This window comes from Oncorhynchus mykiss, chromosome 13, assembly GCF_057628025.1.
Source record: "Oncorhynchus mykiss isolate SJ-2025 chromosome 13, ASM5762802v1, whole genome shotgun sequence".
In the NCBI taxonomy this organism is placed as follows: domain Eukaryota; kingdom Metazoa; phylum Chordata; class Actinopteri; order Salmoniformes; family Salmonidae; genus Oncorhynchus; species Oncorhynchus mykiss.
The window spans coordinates 67,508,875-67,527,927 of record NC_143034.1 but is presented as its reverse complement, the minus strand read 5'-3'; the positions used below and the strand labels follow the sequence as shown (position 1 = coordinate 67,527,927).

The window sequence follows — 19,053 nt, the reverse complement described above, 5'->3', positions numbered from 1 at the left end:
TGTCTCTCTATAGGGCTGCTATTGTGGTTGGTATTGTATCCATTGAATCTGATTGTGTATCATTGTGATTCTAATTAGTGGTAAAATGCTGAAGTGCTGAGTTCGTGCTCTCTCTCTCACTCTCTCTCTCTCTCGCTCGATCTCTCTCTTCCTCTCTCTCTCAATGGGTCCATTTCTCATAATATTTTTGTCTAATTCTCTCCCTGTCTCACTCTCTCTGCCCTCTCTCTCCATATCTCTCTCTCTCTTTCTCTATCACTCTCTCTCATCCCTCTCCTTCTATCACCCTGGCCCTGTCTCATCCCTCTCTTCACCTCTCCTTCTCTATCACCCTGTCTCTCATCCCTCTCTCCACTTCTATCACTGTCTCTCATCCCTCTCTTCACCTCTCCTTCTCTTTCACCCTGTCTCTCATACCTCTCTCCACCTCTCCTCCTCTCACCCGGGCCCTGTCTCTCATCCCTCTCTCCACCTCTCCTCCTATCACCCTGGCCCTGTCTCTCATCCCTCTCTCCACCTCTATCACTCTCTCATCCCTCTCTCCTCCTCTCACCAGGCCCTGTCTCTCATCCCTCTCTCCACCTCTCCTCCTCTCACCCGGGCCCTGTCTCTCATCCCTCTCTCCACCTCTATCACTCTCTCATCCCTCTCTCCACCTCTCCTCCTCTCACCCGGGCCCTGTCTCTCATCCCTCTCTCCACCTCTCCTCCTCTATCACCCTGTCTCTCATCCCTCTCCACCTCTATCACTCTCTCTCATCCCTCTCTCTACCTCTCCTCCTCTCACCCGGGCCCTGTCTCTCATCCGTCTCTCCACCTCTCCTCCGGGCCCTGTCTCTCATCCCTCTCTCCACCTCTATCACTCTGTCTCATCCCTCTCTCCACCTCTATCACCCTGTCTCTCATCCATCTCTCCACCTCTCCTTCTCTATCACCCTGTCTCTCATCCCTCTCTCCAACTCTATCACTCTCTCTCATCCCTCTCTCCACCTCTCCTCCTCTCACCCGGGCCATGTCTCTCATCCCTCTCTCCTCCTCTCACCAGGCCCTGTCTCTCATCCCTCTCTCCACCTCTCCTCCTCTCACCCGGGCCCTGTCTCTCATCCCTCTCTCCACCTCTATCACTCTGTCTCATCCCTCTCTCCACCTCTCCTCCTATCACCCTGTCTCTCATCCATCTCTCCACCTCTCCTTCTCTATCACCCTGTCTCTCATCCCTCTCTCCAACTCTATCACTCTCTCTCATCCCTCTCTCCACCTCTCTTCCTCTCACTCGGGCATTGTCTCTCATCCCTCTCTCCACCTCTCCTCCTATCACCCTGGCCCTGTCTCTCATCCCTCTCTCCACATCTCCTCCATCACCCTGGCCCTGTCTCTCATCCCTCTCTCCACCTCTACTCCTCTATCACCATGTCTCTCATCTATCTCTCCACCACTCCTCCTCTATCACTGGCCCTGTCTCTCATCCCTTTCTCCACCTCTCCTTCTCTATCACACTGTCTCTCATCCATCTCTCCACTTCTCCTCCTCTCACCCGGGCCCTGTCTCTTACCCCTCTCCTCCTCTATCACCCTGTCTCTCATCCCTCTCTCCACCTCTCCTCCTCTATCACCCTGTCTCTCATCCCTCTCTCCACCTCTCCTCGTCCTGGCCCTGTCTCTCTATAGGGCTGCTATTGTGGTTGGTATTGTATCCATTGAATCTGATTGTGTATCATTGTGATTCTAATTAGTGGTAAAATGCTGAAGTGCTGAGTTCGTGCTCTCTCTCTCACTCTCGCTCTCTCTCGCTCGATCTCTCTCTTCCTCTCTCTCTCTCAATGGGTCCATTTCTCATAATATTTTTGTCTGATTCTCTCCCTGTCTCACTCTCTCTGCCATCTCTCTCCATATCTCTCTCTCTCTCTCTCTCTTTGTCCTGTTTCTGCCAAACAGTTTCTCTCATTCATTATTTCAATTTTTCTCCTCCCTCCCTCTACTCAACTCTCTTTATTTCTCTCCGTTATCTCTTCACCCTCAATTGACTCATTCTTTACCTCTCTCTCCTTCCCCACTCTCTCTCACTCCCTTCCTCTCTCTCCATTCCTCTCTCTACCCCTACCTCTATCCCCCCTCTCTCCCTCCCTTCCTCTTTCTCTCTAGCTGTCTCGCTTTCCACCCCCCCCCCCCTCAAATTAAAATTGGAATAGAATAATAGTGAAGACATCAAAACTATGAAATAACACATATGAAATCAATTAGTAAGCAAAAAAGTGTTATATATTTGAGATTTGAGATTCTTCAAAGTAGCCCCCCTTTGCCTTGATGACACTTTGCATTCTCTCAACCAGCTTCACCTGGAATGCTTTTCCAACAGTATTGAAGGAGTTCCCACATATGCTAAGCACTTGTTGGTTGATTTTCCTTCACTCTGCGGTCCAACTCATCCCAAACTATCTCAGTTGGGTTGAGGTCGGGTGATTGTGGAGGCCAGGTCATCTGATGCAGCACTCCCTCAGTCTCCTTCTTGGTCAAATAGCCCTTACACAGCCTGGAGGTGTGTTGGGTCATTGTCCTGTTGAAAAACAAATGATAGTCCCACTAAGTGCAAACCAGATGGGACGGTGTATCGCTGCCGAATGCTGTGGTAGCCATGCTGGTTAAGTGTACCTTGAATTCTAAATAAATCACTGACAGTTTCATAAGCAAAGCACCATTACACCTCCTCCTCCATCCTTCACGGTGGGAACCATACATTCGGAGATCATCCGTTCACCTACTCTGCATCTCACAAAGACACAGAGGTTGGAACCAAAAACCAAAGGACAGATTTCCACCGGCCTAATGTCCATTGTTCGTGTTTCTTAGCCCAAGCAAGTCTCTTCTTATTATTGGTGTTCTTTAGTAGGGGCGACAGGTAGCCTAGTAGTTAGTGCGTTGGGAGGGTAACCGAAAGGTTGCTGGATCGAATCCCGAGCTGAGAATTCCCCTGAACAAGGCAGTTAACCCACTGTTCCCTGGTAGGCCATCACTGTCAATAAGAATTAGTTCTTAACTGACATGATTTAAGACATGAAGGTCAGTCAATGTGGAAGATTTCAAGGACTTTGAAAGTTTCTTCAAGTGCAGTTACAAAAACCATCAAGCGCTATGATGAAACTGTCTCTCATGAGGACCGCCACAGGAACTGAAGACCCAGAGTTACCTCTGCTGCAGAAGATAAGTTCATTAGATTTACCCGCCTCAGAAATTGCTTATTTGAGCTGTTCTTGCCATAATATGGTCTTGTTCTTTTACCAAATAGGGGTATCTTCACCTTGTCACAACACAACTGATTGGCTCAAATGCATTAAGAAGGAAATCAATTCCACTAATTCATTAACAAAGCACACCTGTTAATTGAAATGCATTCCAGGTGACTACCTCATGAAGCTGGTTGAGAGAATGCCAAGAGTGTGCAAAGCTGTCATCAAGGCAAAGGGTGGCTACTTTGAAGAATCTCAAATCTCAAATATATTTTGATTTGTTTAACACTTTTTTGGTTACTACATGATTCCATATGTGTTATTTCATAGTTTAAATGTCTTCACTATTATTCTACAATGTAGAACAACCCTTGAATGAGTAGGTGTGTCTTTTGACTGGTACTGTATATATATATATATATATATATATATATATATATATATATATATATATACAGTGCCTTGCGAAAGTATTGGGCCCCCTTGAACTTTGCGACCTTTTGCCACATTTCAGGCTTCAAACATAAAGATATAAAACTGTATTTTTTTGTGAAGAATCAACAACAAGTGGGACACAATCATTAAGTGGAACGACATTTATTGGATATTTCAAACTTTTTTAACAAATCAAAAACTGAAAAATTGGACGTGCAAAATTATTCAGCCCCCTTAAGTTAATACTTTGTAGCGCCACCTTTTGCTGCGATTACAGCTGTAAGTCGCTTGGGGTATGTCTCTATCAGTTTTGCACATCGAGAGACTGAAATTTTTTCCCATTCCTCCTTGCAAAACAGCTCGAGCTCAGTGAGGTTGGATGGAGAGCATTTGTGAACAGCAGTTTTCAGTTCTTTCCACAGATTCTCGATTGGATTCAGGTCTGGACTTTGACTTGGCCATTCTAACACCTGGATATGTTTATTTTTGAACCATTCCATTGTAGATTTTGCTTTATGTTTTGGATCATTGTCTTGTTGGAAGACAAATCTCCGTCCCAGTCTCAGGTCTTTTGCAGACTCCATCAGGTTTTCTTCCAGAATGGTCCTGTATTTGGCTTCATCCATCTTCCCATCAATTTTAACCATCTTCCCTGTCCCTGCTGAAGAAAAGCAGGCCCAAACCATGATGCTGCCACCACCATGTTTGACAGTGGGGATGGTGTGTTCAGCTGTGTTGCTTTTACGCCAAACATAACATTTTGCATTGTTGCCAAAAAGTTCAATTTTGGTTTCATCTGACCAGAGCACCTTCTTCCACATGTTTGGTGTGTCTCCCAGGTGGCTTGTGGCAAACTTTAAACGACACTTTTTATGGATATCTTTAAGAAATGGCTTTCTTCTTGCCACTCTTCCATAAAGGCCAGATTTGTGCAATATACGACTGATTGTTGTCCTATGGACAGAGTCTCCCACCTCAGCTGTAGATCTCTGCAGTTCATCCAGAGTGATCATGGGCCTCTTGGCTGCATCTCTGATCAGTATTCTCCTTGTATGAGCTGAAAGTTTAGAGGGACGGCCAGGTCTTGGTAGATTTGCAGTGGTCTGATACTCCTTCCATTTCAATATTATCGCTTGCACAGTGCTCCTTGGGATGTTTAAAGCTTGGGAAATCTTTTTGTATCCAAATCCGGCTTTAAACTTCTTCACAACAGTATCTCGGACCTGCCTGGTGTGTTCCTTGTTCTTCATGATGCTCTCTGCGCTTTTGACGGACCTCTGAGACTATCACAGTGCAGGTGCATTTATACGGAGACTTGATTACACACAGGTGGATTGTATTTATCATCATTAGTAATTTAGGTCAACATTGGATCATTCAGAGATCCTCACTGAACTTCTGGAGAGAGTTTGCTGCACTGAAAGTAAAGGGGCTGAATAATTTTGCACGCCCAATTTTTCAGTTTTTGATTTGTTAAAAAGGTTTGAAATATCCAATAAATGTCGTTCCACTTCATGATTGTGTCCCACTTGTTGATTCTTCACAAAAAAATACAGTTTTATATCTTTATGTTTGAAGCCTGAAATGTGGCAAAAGGTCGCAAAGTTCAAGGGGGCCGAATACTTTCGCAAGGCACTGTATGTATGTATGTATATATATATAAACTCAGCAAAAAAAGAAACGTCCTCTCACAGACAACTTAACATGTGTAAATATGTGTATGAACACAACAAGATTCAACAACTGAGACATAAACTGAACAAGTTCCACAGACATGTGACTAACAGAAATGGAATAATGTGTCCCTGAACAAAGGGGGGGGGGGGGGGGGTCAAATCAAAAGTAACCATCAGTATCTGATGTGGCCACCAGCTGCATTAAATACTGCAGTTCACCTCCTCCTTATGGACTGCACCAGATGTGCCAGTTCCTGCTGTGAGATGTTACCCCACTCTTCCACCAAGGCACCTGCAAGTTCCCGGACATTTCTGGGGAGAGTTGCCCTAGCCCTCACCCTCCGATCCAACAGGTCCCAGACGTGCTCAGTGGGATTGAGATATGGGCTCTTTGCTCGCCATGGCAGAACACTGACATTCCTGTCTTGAAGGAAATAACGCACAGAACGAGCAGTATGGCTGGTGGCATTGTCATGCTGGAGGGTCATGTTAGGATGAGCCTGCAGGAAGGGTACCACATGAGGGAGGAGGATGTCTTCCCTGTAATGCACAGCGTTGCGATTGCCTGCAATGACAACAAGCTCAGTCCGATGATGCTGTGACACACCGTCCCATACCATGACGGACCCTCCACCTCCAAATCAATCCCTCTCCAGAGTACAGGCCTCGGTGTAACGCTCATTCCTTCAACTATAAACGCAAATCCGACCATCACCCCTGGTGAGACAAAACCGCAGCTCGTCAGTGAAGAGCGCTTTTTGCCAGTCCTGTCTGGTCCAGCGACGGTGGGTTGGTGCCCATAGGCTACATTGTTGCCGGTGATGTCTGGTGAGGACCTGCCTTGCCGACAGTCTGAGCCCTGATGGAGGGATTGTACGTTCCTGGTGTAACTCTGGCAGTTGTTGTTGCCATCCTGTACCTGTCCCGCAGGTGTGATGTTCGGATGTACCGATCCTGTGCAGGGTTTTTTTTAGAGTAGAAAGATCTCTTTAGTGTCCTACGTTTTCATAACTGTGACCTTAATTGCCTACTGTGTGTAAGCTGTTAGTGTCTTAACAACCGTTCCACAGGTGCATGTTCATTAATTGTTTATGCATGGAAAACAGTGTTTAAACCCTTTACAATAAAGATCTGTGAAGTTATTTGTATTTTTACGAATTATCTTTGAAAGACAGGGTCCTGAAAAGGGACGTTTCTTGTTTTACTGACTTTATATATATCATTGTTAGTAAGGATTGTGCTTTGTTGAGTTTGAACCAAATGTGGGTGTTACCCTTTTTGATCTGCTTTAGTGAAAGTTCCGTTTATACCATGTGATCAATCCTCCCGAGTCACTACCCTGTTTTATGTCTTCATGTTTGAATGATGGAAGTAACATTTCCCTATAGCCTGGAGGACATTGAGTATCTATGACACCATGTTTCTACAATAATTATTATGTCAAGACTTTGCTATCGTTAAGAATATCTGGGTTTGTGGTTTTAAGACCTAAGCTAGAAGAGTACAAGCCCTGGATATAAATACCTATTTAACAGTGAACATATGTTTGTGAATTAAGAAAAATAAAACTGTTTTGTGTTTGCGTGCGTTCGTGTGGTTGATGCACCCAATCAATACTTAGGCTAAGCACACTAACCACACACAACACAAGAGTGAATGTGTAAACTACAGTATGAGAATTTGTCAATACTAGGATTGAAGAAACTGTAAATGATATAAATAGACAAATACCTCTCCTTCTCTCCAGTCTCATTGTCTCTCCTGCAGTGCGGCTGTAGTTCCAAAGGAGGATCAGGTTCTGGAGAAGGGCACGGTGCAGAACGGTTGCCATGACGATCACACGACCAATAGCAGCAAGGTTTGCCTCACTTTACCTCACTCTAGTAAACGTTTGACCTTTGAACCTGGCCGTGACCTTTACTCATCCCAACCTGACTGCACTTAAATCCAACCCCAGTTCATTAAACCAGGCTTAGTGTTGTCACATTGTATTTCTGAAGTAATCATATCGCCATACTATACATGATGGAATGACGTGAACCTAGCCAAACGGAAATGTCTTGATTCATTTGGCTTCACTAACTAAGTCACTAATCACTCTTATCCAAGACCTCAGGTCTAACACTTCTCACTCTCCTCTTTCTGTTTCAGCACGCACGCACGCACACACACACACAGCTTCTCACTAGCCTCTCTCCTCTCAACTCCCCCAGGACACCTCATCTCTCAAATGTCCCTCTCAGGCCCCCGTAGGCTGCAGCCCTAAGGCCCTGAACGGTCTGCTGAGCCCCAGGCTGGAGGAGCCCCTGACCAACAGCCAGACGTCCCTGTGTGAGATGCTCCAGGAGAAGGAGAAGAAGTGGGGTGGAGGGGCCATGGGGATGGACCACTCTGCTCTCATCCCCCTGCGCTCCAAGAACTTCAGAGAGAGGAGCGACGCTCACTTTGTGGATGTTATCAAAGAGGACAGGTGAGGGGATGGATGGATGTTACACAAACTGATCTGGAACCAGGCTTGATGGCTGTGGTGGAGCTTTTTGGGGAGTTGGCAGGACAGCACTAATAGATCTGAGACCAGGCTAAGGGAATCAAAGGATAAGATTCTGAACGCTGAAGGCAGAACTGTTATGTAAGAAGCAGACCCACATGTATCTTTCATGTGGTATCAATGTCTGTTTTGGTAACGTGTGTCTATTTACAATGTGCTTTATAGAACTAGTCTTACAGAGATTCCCTTCCTTTCCCTAAAATCCCCAGTTTTATAGAAATATGGGTTGGAGGATCTGGATTTCCTGCTTATTCCCCCTGATTCTGGGAATTCTCCAACTGGGATAAATAAATGTATATATAAACTGCTCAAAAAAATAAAGGGAACACTTAAACAACACAATGTCAATCACACTTATTTTATTGTTCCCTTTATTTTTTTGAGCAGTGTATATAATATTTTTTAAATGTTTTGAGAAAGTTACTGTAATTTTGCAATCCTATATACAACACACTGCTCTGTATGATCTGCTCCGTGCTATTTTGTTTGTAGTGATCCTTATGCTTCTGCCCACTGAATAAGCCCCTGGGTCATGTTCATTCGGCACCAAATGGAAGAAAACAGACATGATATAGTCGATGGACTATCTGGACTTGTCCAGTAAGAAAAGCTCATTTTTATTTTCCATTGCAAAATGTTTGGTGCCTTATGAACACGGACGGCCCTGGTGGTATGATAGGTTGGTGTAACTCTCTCCCCGACAAGTCTGTCTTCTCTATACTGACTGACATCTGTTGATCTGCCCATCTCCCAGTCTGATGAAGGACTACTTTTTCAAGCCTCCCATCAACAAGCTGAGCCACACCTTCCTGGACAGAACCCTGGAGTCTGCCTACAGGACCAGCTACCAGGAAGAGGTGTGTATCCTCCCTGTCTGTTACTCTGTCTCTCTGTCTGTGTGTGTCTGTCTGTCTCTATCTGTATTCCTCTTATCTGTCTTTCTGATGTCTCACTTCCTCTCTGTCTACTACACCTGGTCTGTCTTTCCTTGTCTGTCCCTCTGTCTCCCTATCCGTTTCACCCTGCCTGTCTAGCTCTTTCTCTCTCTGTGTGTGTGTGTGTGTGTGTGTGTGTGTGTGTGTGTGTGTGTTTTCTCTGAGTAACCTGTAAGCACTGCACTATGTATGGCCTGTCAGGACTGCGGCAAAGACAGGGAAATCACTGCAGGACATCGATAGGAATGTCCTCTTAGCTTGTGATGCCCTCTGCTGGTACAGTGGGGGAACTGCATGTTCAACTTCACGTCTGGATAATGTTTCATTCAGTTTCATACTTATTACTTAATCACAATGAGACAATTGTATTAATGTTTTGTTAAGACTTCTCTCCCACAACCTTTGCTCTCTCTCTTTACCCTTTCCAAACCCTCCCGCTCTTTATCTCTTTACACTCTACAACCGGACCCAGGAACCATTCATTGCCATTGTGCCTTTAGTAAGGCACTTAACAGCGGCTAACGCTGTGCTGCTCTCAGCCTTGTGTGTCTTTGTGTGTGTATGAAGTTGGCTATCGTGACAGCAAATCAATCAATTTCTGTTGAAAAATGTCAAAGTATCTATTCCCTCCCGTCCCCAGGTGGAGACCCAGGCAGCGGTACAGACCTTTGCCAGCCCTACCTTCAGCTCTTTCCTGGACATGGTCCTGTGTTGCTCAGTGTTCCTCGCCCTCTCCCTGGCCTGCCTCCTCCGGCCCCTGCTCTCCTTCCCTGGGGCCCCCCTGCCTGCCCCGGCCCTCGCCCTGGTTGCTGTGGCCACCCTGCTGGAGGCCCTGGCGCTGGTGCTGTCTATACGGTAAGACGGTTGAGGGAGAGAAGGAGAGGTGGAGAGATGGGGAGGAGGAGGAAAAAGGGGGAATAAGTTGGGAGGGATGGAAGGAGGAGGGGAGAGGGGAAAGGGGGTGGGGAGAGGGATATGAGGAGTGGGTTGGAACTGGGGAGGAGAGGAAGAGGGGAAAGGGGGCGGGGAGAGGGATATGAGGAGTGGGTTGGAACTGGGGAGGAGAGGAAGAGGGGAAAGGGGGTGGGGAGAGGGATATGAGGAGTGGGTTGGAACTGGGGAGGAGGGAGAAGAGGGGAAAGGGGGTGGGAGAGGGATATGAGTGGGTTGGAACTGGGGAGGAGGGAGAAGTGGGGAGAGGGATATGAGGAGTGGGTTAGAACTGGGGAGGAGAGGAAGAGGGGAAAGGGGGTGGGGAGAGGGATATGAGGAGTGGGTTGGAACTGGGGAGGAGGGGAAAGGGGGTGGGGAGAGGGATATGAGGAGTGGGTTGGAACTGGGGAGGAGAGGAAGAGGGGAAAGGGGGTGGGGAGAGGGATATGAGGAGTGGGTTGGAACTGGGGAGGAGAGGAAGAGAGGGGAAAGGGGGTGGGGAGAGGGATATGAGGAGTGGGTTGGAACTGGGGAGGAGAGGAAGAGGGGAAAGGGGGTGGGGAGAGGGATATGAGGAGTGGGTTGGAACTGGGGAGGAGAGGAAGAGGGGAAAGGGGGTGGGGAGAGGGATATGAGGAGTGGGTTGGAACTGGGGAGGAGGGAGAAGTGGGGAGAGGGATATGAGGAGTGGGTTAGAACTGGGGAGGAGAGGAAGAGGGGGGAAAGGGGGTGGGGAGAGGGATATGAGGAGTGGGTTGGAACTGGGGAGGAGAGGAAGAGGGGAAAGGGGGTGGGGAGAGGGATATGAGGAGTGGGTTGGAACTGGGGAGGAGAGGAAGAGAGGGGAAAGGGGGTGGGGAGAGGGATATGAGGAGTGGGTTGGAACTGGGGAGGAGAGGAAGAGGGGAAAGGGGGTGGGGAGAGGGATATGAGGAGTGGGTTGGAACTGGGGAGGAGAGGAAGAGGGGAAAGGGGGTGGGGAGAGGGATATGAGGAGTGGGTTGGAACTGGGGAGGAGGGAGAAGTGGGGAGAGGGATATGAGGAGTGGGTTAGAACTGGGGAGGAGAGGAAGAGGGGGGAAAGGGGGTGGGGAGAGGGATATGAGGAGTGGGTTGGAACTGGGGAGGAGAGGAAGAGGGGGGAAAGGGGGTGGGGAGAGGGATATGAGGAGTGGGTTGGAACTGGGGAGGAGGGAGAAGTGGGGAGAGGGATATGAGGCGTGGGTTAGAACTGGGGAGGAGAGGAAGAGGGGGGAAAGGGGGTGGGGAGAGGGATATGAGGAGTGGGTTGGAACTGGGGAGGAGAGGAAGAGGGGGGAAAGGGGGTGGGGAGAGGGATATGAGGAGTGGGTTGGAACTGGGGAGGAGAGGAAGAGGGGGGAAAGGGGGTGGGGAGAGGGATATGAGGAGTGGGTTGGAACTGGGGAGGAGGGAGAAGTGGGGAGAGGGATATGAGGAGTGGGTTAGAACTGGGGAGGAGAGGAAGAGGGGGGAAAGGGGGTGGGGAGAGGGATATGAGGAGTGGGTTGGAACTGGGGAGGAGAGGAAGAGGGGGGAAAGGGGGTGGGGAGAGGGATATGAGGAGTGGGTTGGAACTGGGGAGGAGAGGAAGAGGGGGGAAAGGGGGTGGGGAGAGGGATATGAGGAGTGGGTTGGAACTGGGGAGGAGGGAGAAGTGGGGAGAGGGATATGAGGAGTGGGTTAGAACTGGGGAGGAGAGGAAGAGGGGGGAAAGGGGGTGGGGAGAGGGATATGAGGAGTGGGTTGGAACTCGGGAGGAGAGGAAGAGGGGAAAGGGGGTGGGGAGAGGGATATGAGGAGTGGGTTGGAACTGGGGAGGAGAGGAAAAGGGGGGAAAGGGGGTGGGGAGAGGGATATGAGGAGTGGGTTGGAACTGGGGAGGAGAGGAAGAGGGGGGAAAGGGGGTGGGGAGAGGGATATGAGGAGTGGGTTGGAACTGGGGAGGAGAGGAAGAGGGGGGAAAGGGGGTGGGGAGAGGGATATGAGGAGTGGGTTGGAACTGGGGAGGAGGGAGAAGAGGGGAAAGGGGGTGGGGAGAGGGATATGAGTGGGTTGGAACTGGGGAGGAGGGAGAAGTGGGGAGAGGGATATGAGGAGTGGGTTAGAACTGGGGAGGAGAGGAAGAGGGGAAAGGGGGTGGGGAGAGGGATATGAGGAGTGGGTTGGAACTGGGGAGGAGGGGAAAGGGGGTGGGGAGAGGGATATGAGGAGTGGGTTGGAACTGGGGAGGAGAGGAAGAGGGGAAAGGGGGTGGGGAGACGGATATGAGGAGTGGGTTGGAACTGGGGAGGAGAGGAAGAGAGGGGAAAGGGGGTGGGGAGAGGGATATGAGGAGTGGGTTGGAACTGGGGAGGAGAGGAAGAGGGGAAAGGGGGTGGGGAGAGGGATATGAGGAGTGGGTTGGAACTGGGGAGGAGAGGAAGAGGGGAAAGGGGGTGGGGAGAGGGATATGAGGAGTGGGTTGGAACTGGGGAGGAGGGAGAAGTGGGGAGAGGGATATGAGGAGTGGGTTAGAACTGGGGAGGAGAGGAAGAGGGGGGAAAGGGGGTGGGGAGAGGGATATGAGGAGTGGGTTGGAACTGGGGAGGAGAGGAAGAGGGGAAAGGGGGTGGGGAGAGGGATATGAGGAGTGGGTTGGAACTGGGGAGGAGAGGAAGAGAGGGGAAAGGGGGTGGGGAGAGGGATATGAGGAGTGGGTTGGAACTGGGGAGGAGAGGAAGAGAGGGGAAAGGGGGTGGGGAGAGGGATATGAGGAGTGGGTTGGAACTGGGGAGGAGAGGAAGAGGGGAAAGGGGGTGGGGAGAGGGATATGAGGAGTGGGTTGGAACTGGGGAGGAGGGAGAAGTGGGGAGAGGGATATGAGGAGTGGGTTAGAACTGGGGAGGAGAGGAAGAGGGGGGAAAGGGGGTGGGGAGAGGGATATGAGGAGTGGGTTGGAACTGGGGAGGAGAGGAAGAGTGGGGAAAGGGGGTGGGGAGAGGGATATGAGGAGTGGGTTGGAACTGGGGAGGAGGGAGAAGTGGGGAGAGGGATATGAGGCGTGGGTTAGAACTGGGGAGGAGAGGAAGAGGGGGGAAAGGGGGTGGGGAGAGGGATATGAGGAGTGGGTTGGAACTGGGGAGGAGAGGAAGAGGGGGGAAAGGGGGTGGGGAGAGGGATATGAGGAGTGGGTTGGAACTGGGGAGGAGAGGAAGAGGGGGGAAAGGGGGTGGGGAGAGGGATATGAGGAGTGGGTTGGAACTGGGGAGGAGGGAGAAGTGGGGAGAGGGATATGAGGAGTGGGTTAGAACTGGGGAGGAGAGGAAGAGGGGGGAAAGGGGGTGGGGAGAGGGATATGAGGAGTGGGTTGGAACTGGGGAGGAGAGGAAGAGGGGGGAAAGGGGGTGGGGAGAGGGATATGAGGAGTGGGTTGGAACTGGGGAGGAGAGGAAGAGGGGGGAAAGGGGGTGGGGAGAGGGATATGAGGAGTGGGTTGGAACTGGGGAGGAGGGAGAAGTGGGGAGAGGGATATGAGGAGTGGGTTAGAACTGGGGAGGAGAGGAAGAGGGGGGAAAGGGGGTGGGGAGAGGGATATGAGGAGTGGGTTGGAACTCGGGAGGAGAGGAAGAGGGGAAAGGGGGTGGGGAGAGGGATATGAGGAGTGGGTTGGAACTGGGGAGGAGAGGAAAAGGGGGAAAGGGGGTGGGGAGAGGGATATGAGGAGTGGGTTGGAACTGGGGAGGAGAGGAAGAGGGGGGAAAGGGGGTGGGGAGAGGGATATGAGGAGTGGGTTGGAACTGGGGAGGAGAGGAAGAGGGGGGAAAGGGGGTGGGGAGAGGGATATGAGGAGTGGGTTGGAACTGGGGAGGAGAGGAAGAGGGGAAAGGGGGTGGGGAGAGGGATATGAGGAGTGGGTTGGAATTGGGGAGGAGAGGAAGAGGGGAAAGGGGGTGGGGAGAGGGATATGAGAAGTGGGTTGGAACTGGGGAGGAGAGGAAGAGGGGAAAGGGGATGGGGAGAGGGATATGAGGAGTGGGTTGGAACTGGGGAGGAGAGGAAGAGGGGAAAGGGGGTGGGGAGAGGGATATGAGGAGTGGGTTGGAACTGGGGAGGAGAGGAAGAGGGGGGAAAGATAAAGGAAGGGAGAGAACTAAGTGAGGTGAAGTTTGAAGATGGGGAAAAGGAGAGGCCATTAGCCTGTTTTCAATGGGGTTGGATTACTGTACACGTACTGTCTATCAGCCCTCTCTGAGCAAACCTTCTCTCCTAGGATGGCCTTCTACCTGGACAGCGTGATGAGCTGCACTAGAACCCTGCTGAGGGCCATCTCTGGCTGGGTCCCCCGTCACCTGATAGGGGCCGTGCTGGTGTCCCTGCCCGCTGTGTCCGTCTTCTCACACGTCACCTGTGACATGCACCTCTCCATACAGGTGAGTGTATTCTGTTCGTTTGCCCTGGTCATTTCCTCCAGAGTGTGCTAATGCTAACGATGCTTCCTTCCTGTGTCTCTATCTGTGTCTCCCAGTTCACCATGCTCACCTGCTGTGCAGTGATCATTGCCATCATCCAGTACTGTAACTTCTGCCAGCTGAGCTGCTGGATGCGCTCGGCCATGGCCACAGTGGTGGGACTGGTGCTGTTCGCCCTGCTCTTCAGCCCGCCCTGCAGGTCAGACACGTTACAATGGATTCTATTTTTTAACACATTTATGGCCTTTTTTTGTTGGTCGGAAAGGACCTCAAAGGGGCATCTGCAGTTCAAACAATAACAACACTGTTTTGGTAAACAACTGAGGAACGGAGCTGGAGAAATGTAACCACCCTCAAATTTGTATATTACCCATTTAGTCCACTACCAATGCACTCACTGAAGTTCGATAGGATATTGTATACAATATTACCACAATGTCATAATTTAGTATGACTTTTCCTTTGTGCTGACACTGTGTGTAATTTAATTTGTCGTGGACTCGATTAATCTCATCCGACCGTGTCTCGTGTTTTTGTCTCCTCTGTCTTCCAGTTCTGCCAACAGTATGTTATTTTGGTGAGTAGAATGAAGTTATCCATACAACTAAGATTATAAATATATATCTGACTACACCTTTCCTTAACTCATTCCCTCTCTCTTTCTCCATCCCTCCTTCCTTCCTTCTCTCCCTCCCTGCCTACATTTCTCTCCATCTCCACTTCCCTACCTCATTCTCCAACTCTCCATCCCTCCCTTCTCTCCTTCCTTGTTTCTCCACCCTCTCTCTTTCCCCTTCTCTCTCCATCTCTCCCTCCCTTTCTCTCTCCTCCAGGTCTGGCGACGCCACCAACAACAGTAACCGCAGCAGTGTTGTACATGGTCAGCCTGAGCCCGCCGCTGACCCCGTGCCCCGCCTCCAGGACCTGCTGGGCCCCGAGGTGGGAGTGGCCTTCTTCCTGCTCCTCCTGCTCGTCTGGTTCCTCAACCGCGAGTTCGAGGTCAGCTACCGCCTCCATTACCACGGCAACGTGGAGGCCGACCAGCACCGCATCAAGATCCAGAACATGAGGGACCAAGCCGATTGGTTGCTTAGGAACATCATCCCCATCCACGTGGCAGAGCAGCTCAAAGTGACTCAGAGTTACTCCAAAAACCATGGTAATGTTGGCGTGATTTTTGCCAGTATCGTTAACTTTAGCGAGTTCTACGAGGAGAGTTACGAGGGCGGCAAGGAGTGCTACCGCGTGCTCAACGAGCTCATCGGTGACTTCGACGAACTGCTTCGCGAGCCGCCCTTCAACAACATCGAGAAGATCAAGACCATTGGTGCCACGTACATGGCGGCGGCTGGGCTGAACGCGCAGCAGTGCGCCGAGACGCCGCACCCTGACGGCCACCTGCGGGCGCTGTTTGACTTCGCACTGGAGATGATGCGCGTGGTGGACGACTTCAACAAGAACATGCTGGGCTTCAAGTTCAAGTTGCGCATCGGTTTCAACCACGGTCCTTTGACTGCAGGGGTGATCGGCACCACTAAGCTGCTCTACGACATCTGGGGCGACACAGTGAACATCGCCAGTCGCATGGACACTACAGGCGTGGAGTGCCGCGTGCAGGTGAGCGAGGAGAGCTACTGCGCCCTCAGTGCCATGGACTACAACTTCGACTACCGCGGCACAGTCAACGTCAAGGGCAAAGGTCAAATGAAGACCTTTCTGTTCCCCAAGAGTGAGGACAGCGGCGCCCCCGTGCCTCAGTACCTGCTTTCCGTCTCGCCAGAGATCCGGGTGCAGGTGGACGGGAGTATCGGGCGCTCGCCAACGGATGAGCTCTCTAATATGGTGCCTAGCTCCATCTCTGGTGTACCCAGTACCACCAGTCCCTCGCTCAGCTCTGGGGTGTCCACGGGTCTGCTGCGGCCTGAGAGGGGGGTGGTGGAGGCTGGAGATAGGCCAGATAGTCGGCAACAATACTACTGTAGCCCTACTACTACAGAGACCATCGCAGCCAGACGCTCCTCCTCATCATCCTACGTTGGTCTAGCCTCCCTGCCTATCACTAGTCAAGCTGGAGCTACTTTGAAAGTCAAACAACCAAATCAGTCCATCACTAATAAAGATGAAACTCCTTCAACCAGCGTCCAACAACCAAATCTGCCCACCACTAGTCTAGCTGGAGCTCTTTTGACAGTCCAACAACCAAATCTGCCCACCACTAGTCTAGCTGGAGCTCTTTTGACAGTCCAACAACCAAATCCACCCATCAATTATAAAGGTGAAACTCCTTCAACCAACGTCCAACAACCAAATCCACCCATCAATTATAAAGGTGAAACTCCTTCAACCAACGTCCAACAACCAAATCCACCCATCAATTATAAAGGTGAAACTCCTTCAACCAACGTCCAACAACCAAATCTGCCCACCACTAGTCTAGCTGGAGCTCCTACAACAAACGTCCTCCAACAACCAAAACCTGTGGCGCCTGCCTCCCTCCAGTCTCTCTCCCCTCAGAATGCCACAGCAACTGAGTCACGGAAGGAGGTGGAAAAAGAGAAAGAGGAGCAGGACGATGATGACATTATTGGCGAGCTAACGAAACTCTAAGACTGTTATGTCTGCGATAGTTTTTTGCATTAGCCTTCAGCCCTTTAAGCACGGCCTTTCTTGCATTCCTGCCAGTTGAAGCTTATTATGGAACAGTCGTATGTGACGAGAAGGCATACAGGAGGGAGCACCTAAATGGCAGACTGTAAGAAACCAGTTTCTGGCTCCTCTGTTGTCAATTCTTCTCCAGGTTCGTGCTCATTGGGACACACCTTTGTTAATCTTTTTTCAACTGTATGCGAAAATGAGCGTTTCTTATTGAACAAGTTCAGATACTACATCTGTTTTCTTCCCGTTCATGCCCACTGAACACGACCGATGTAGCTGGTGGCCACAGTAAGAGTGAATAAGAAGATAGGGAAAGTACGACGGGCGCTATTACTGAACTTATGTTGCTATAGAAACCCAGCCTCCTATGATCTACTTGATTCTCACTAACATCTTTAGTCTTTTTTTGTTGTTGTATGTTTTTGGCTTTTTTTTCTTCTCGCCTTTGTTTTTTTCTGTCTTGATTAATAAGTGCCTTTAGCACAAAATAATGTGTAGACCAAGCTGGTCTGGACGAGGAACGAAGAAGAAGCATAAAGGGGAAAGAACACTGGGAAAGACTTCTACACTACCAAACTGTGAACCTTATGTACATTTTAAGGCAAAAGCTTGGTTTCTGTCAGTTTGTTATAGTTGTCTTTGGTCTGTGTAGCTATGAAATTGCTTGTATTACTGTAGTTAAGGAGTTTACAAGAATCGGAGCAATAAGAAATGCCACAGTGAAGAGTGGATGATGGGTTACAAAGGGAAGCAAGATGGAGTCGTCTTTTCACAGTGAATCACTTTAAATTGTCTAAGAAAAGCACAGGCCTCGCACAACGCTCTCAGACAAACCCACAACAATATCTAGAACATCATTCGGAAGGCTTGACTGTGTGCTTGTGTCTGTGCGCTACACTACAGTAATAACTGCCATCCACGGCCTCATGCGGAGAGGTTAAGTTAAGTTGTCATTCTGCAACTGATGAAACCGTGGGAAGAAGGTGGGGAGTGTGATTAAGACATAATGAAATCCCTCTTGCTGATGTGGTATCTTTTCTCCTGGCCCTGGTTAAAAGTAAGGACCTCTGTCTTACTAGCCTCAAGCCGTCAACTAGACCTTGGTAATAGTAATTAGGGCTGAATCCTAACTCCCACTTAAGTCTGTTTTAAGTCAAAGTCTCCAATTGACATCAATGCATGACTAAGTGAAAATGTTTAAGTTAGGACTTGACCCTAACTCTTTAACATATCACTAATTAGCTTCAGCTGCACATTAGTCTATAAAGTCTATACAAGTCTATAAAGCTAACTTTTAGCACCACAGGTTGGTTCATGTGCCATAACCTCTTCCTAGTATTTTACAGGAATGCAATCTGTTGTTAGGCTACCGTTGTTGAGGTTTGAAGTGCACCCCTCTAGGTAGGCTTCCTAATAGGTAGTTTATATTGAACGTGCTGGTCTGCTTACAATACAGTTAACAATCTGCTAAAATTGTTACATGTGCGTCATGTACATATCATGTGGAATAGGCAAGAGCACAAACAGATCTGGGACCAGGCTAATCTTGAGTAGTCTCTTGTGACAGACCTGAGTTAAGATGTTGAGTGACCCAGTTTAACGGAATGGTAGATTGGTATATTGACCCTCAAATAGGACTTGATCCCCCCCCCCCCCCCGCCCTCCCCCCGTTACTCTACCGTCCGGCTATTTAGAAATACATGCAAGGGGGAATGCACCTGATTCCTCTTGTTACAGCATTCCTGCCAAATTAGATCCTGGATAATAAGGGACGTTTCTAACATGTGTCATGTAAACAACATATACAAATAAACATGTCAAGTGTGCATGTTCAGTGCTACATATTTTCCTATTTGTTTTGTGTGTTTGTTTTGTTGAAGTTGAGATCTTGTTGTTTTCTTTTTATATATATACATGTACTGTATGCATTGTTTTATCAGAACCTTTCTTGAGATAATTGAGTATGGTGAACTGTACAGTGCATATCCTCCAACTGCAAGTCTAATCATCCCTGTCACTTTCTCTCTGTTTTAGTGAAAGGGCTTGGGTGCTCGGGGGAAATAACAAAACAAGTAATGGTACTGCTAGGCTTCCATCCAATTGGCGACCGATTTTCATGCAAATATTCTAAAATCTACATGAAGAAAATATGCGTATTTTTCCACCAGGGGTGTGTTTCC

At 49.4% G+C, this 19,053-nt stretch overlaps 2 protein-coding genes across 3 annotated transcripts in view; one reads left to right on the top strand and one right to left on the bottom strand.

Moving 5' to 3' along the window:
• The window catches only part of adcy9b (adenylate cyclase 9b), a 92,903-nt gene extending 74,192 nt beyond the window's left edge, over positions 1-18,711 (top strand). The window contains exons 3-10 of one of the 2 annotated variants that reach the window (XM_090197318.1): positions 7,081-7,191; positions 7,577-7,803; positions 8,636-8,738; positions 9,457-9,671; positions 14,020-14,179; positions 14,275-14,417; positions 14,772-14,795; positions 15,052-18,711. In XM_090197318.1, coding sequence (XP_090053444.1) covers positions 7,081-7,191; positions 7,577-7,803; positions 8,636-8,738; positions 9,457-9,671; positions 14,020-14,179; positions 14,275-14,417; positions 14,772-14,795; positions 15,052-16,825 — 2,757 coding nt within the window. In that variant the 3' untranslated portion in view covers positions 16,826-18,711. Of the gene's footprint in view, positions 1-7,080; positions 7,192-7,546; positions 7,804-8,635; positions 8,739-9,456; positions 9,672-14,019; positions 14,180-14,274; positions 14,418-14,771; positions 14,796-15,051 lie in introns of both variants that reach the window. The other variant, XM_090197317.1, reaches the window with a different exon arrangement.
• vasnb (vasorin b) overlaps positions 1-19,053 on the bottom strand; it is a 438,263-nt gene that overhangs the window by 366,118 nt on the left and 53,092 nt on the right. The gene's annotated exons all lie outside the window — the stretch shown is intronic.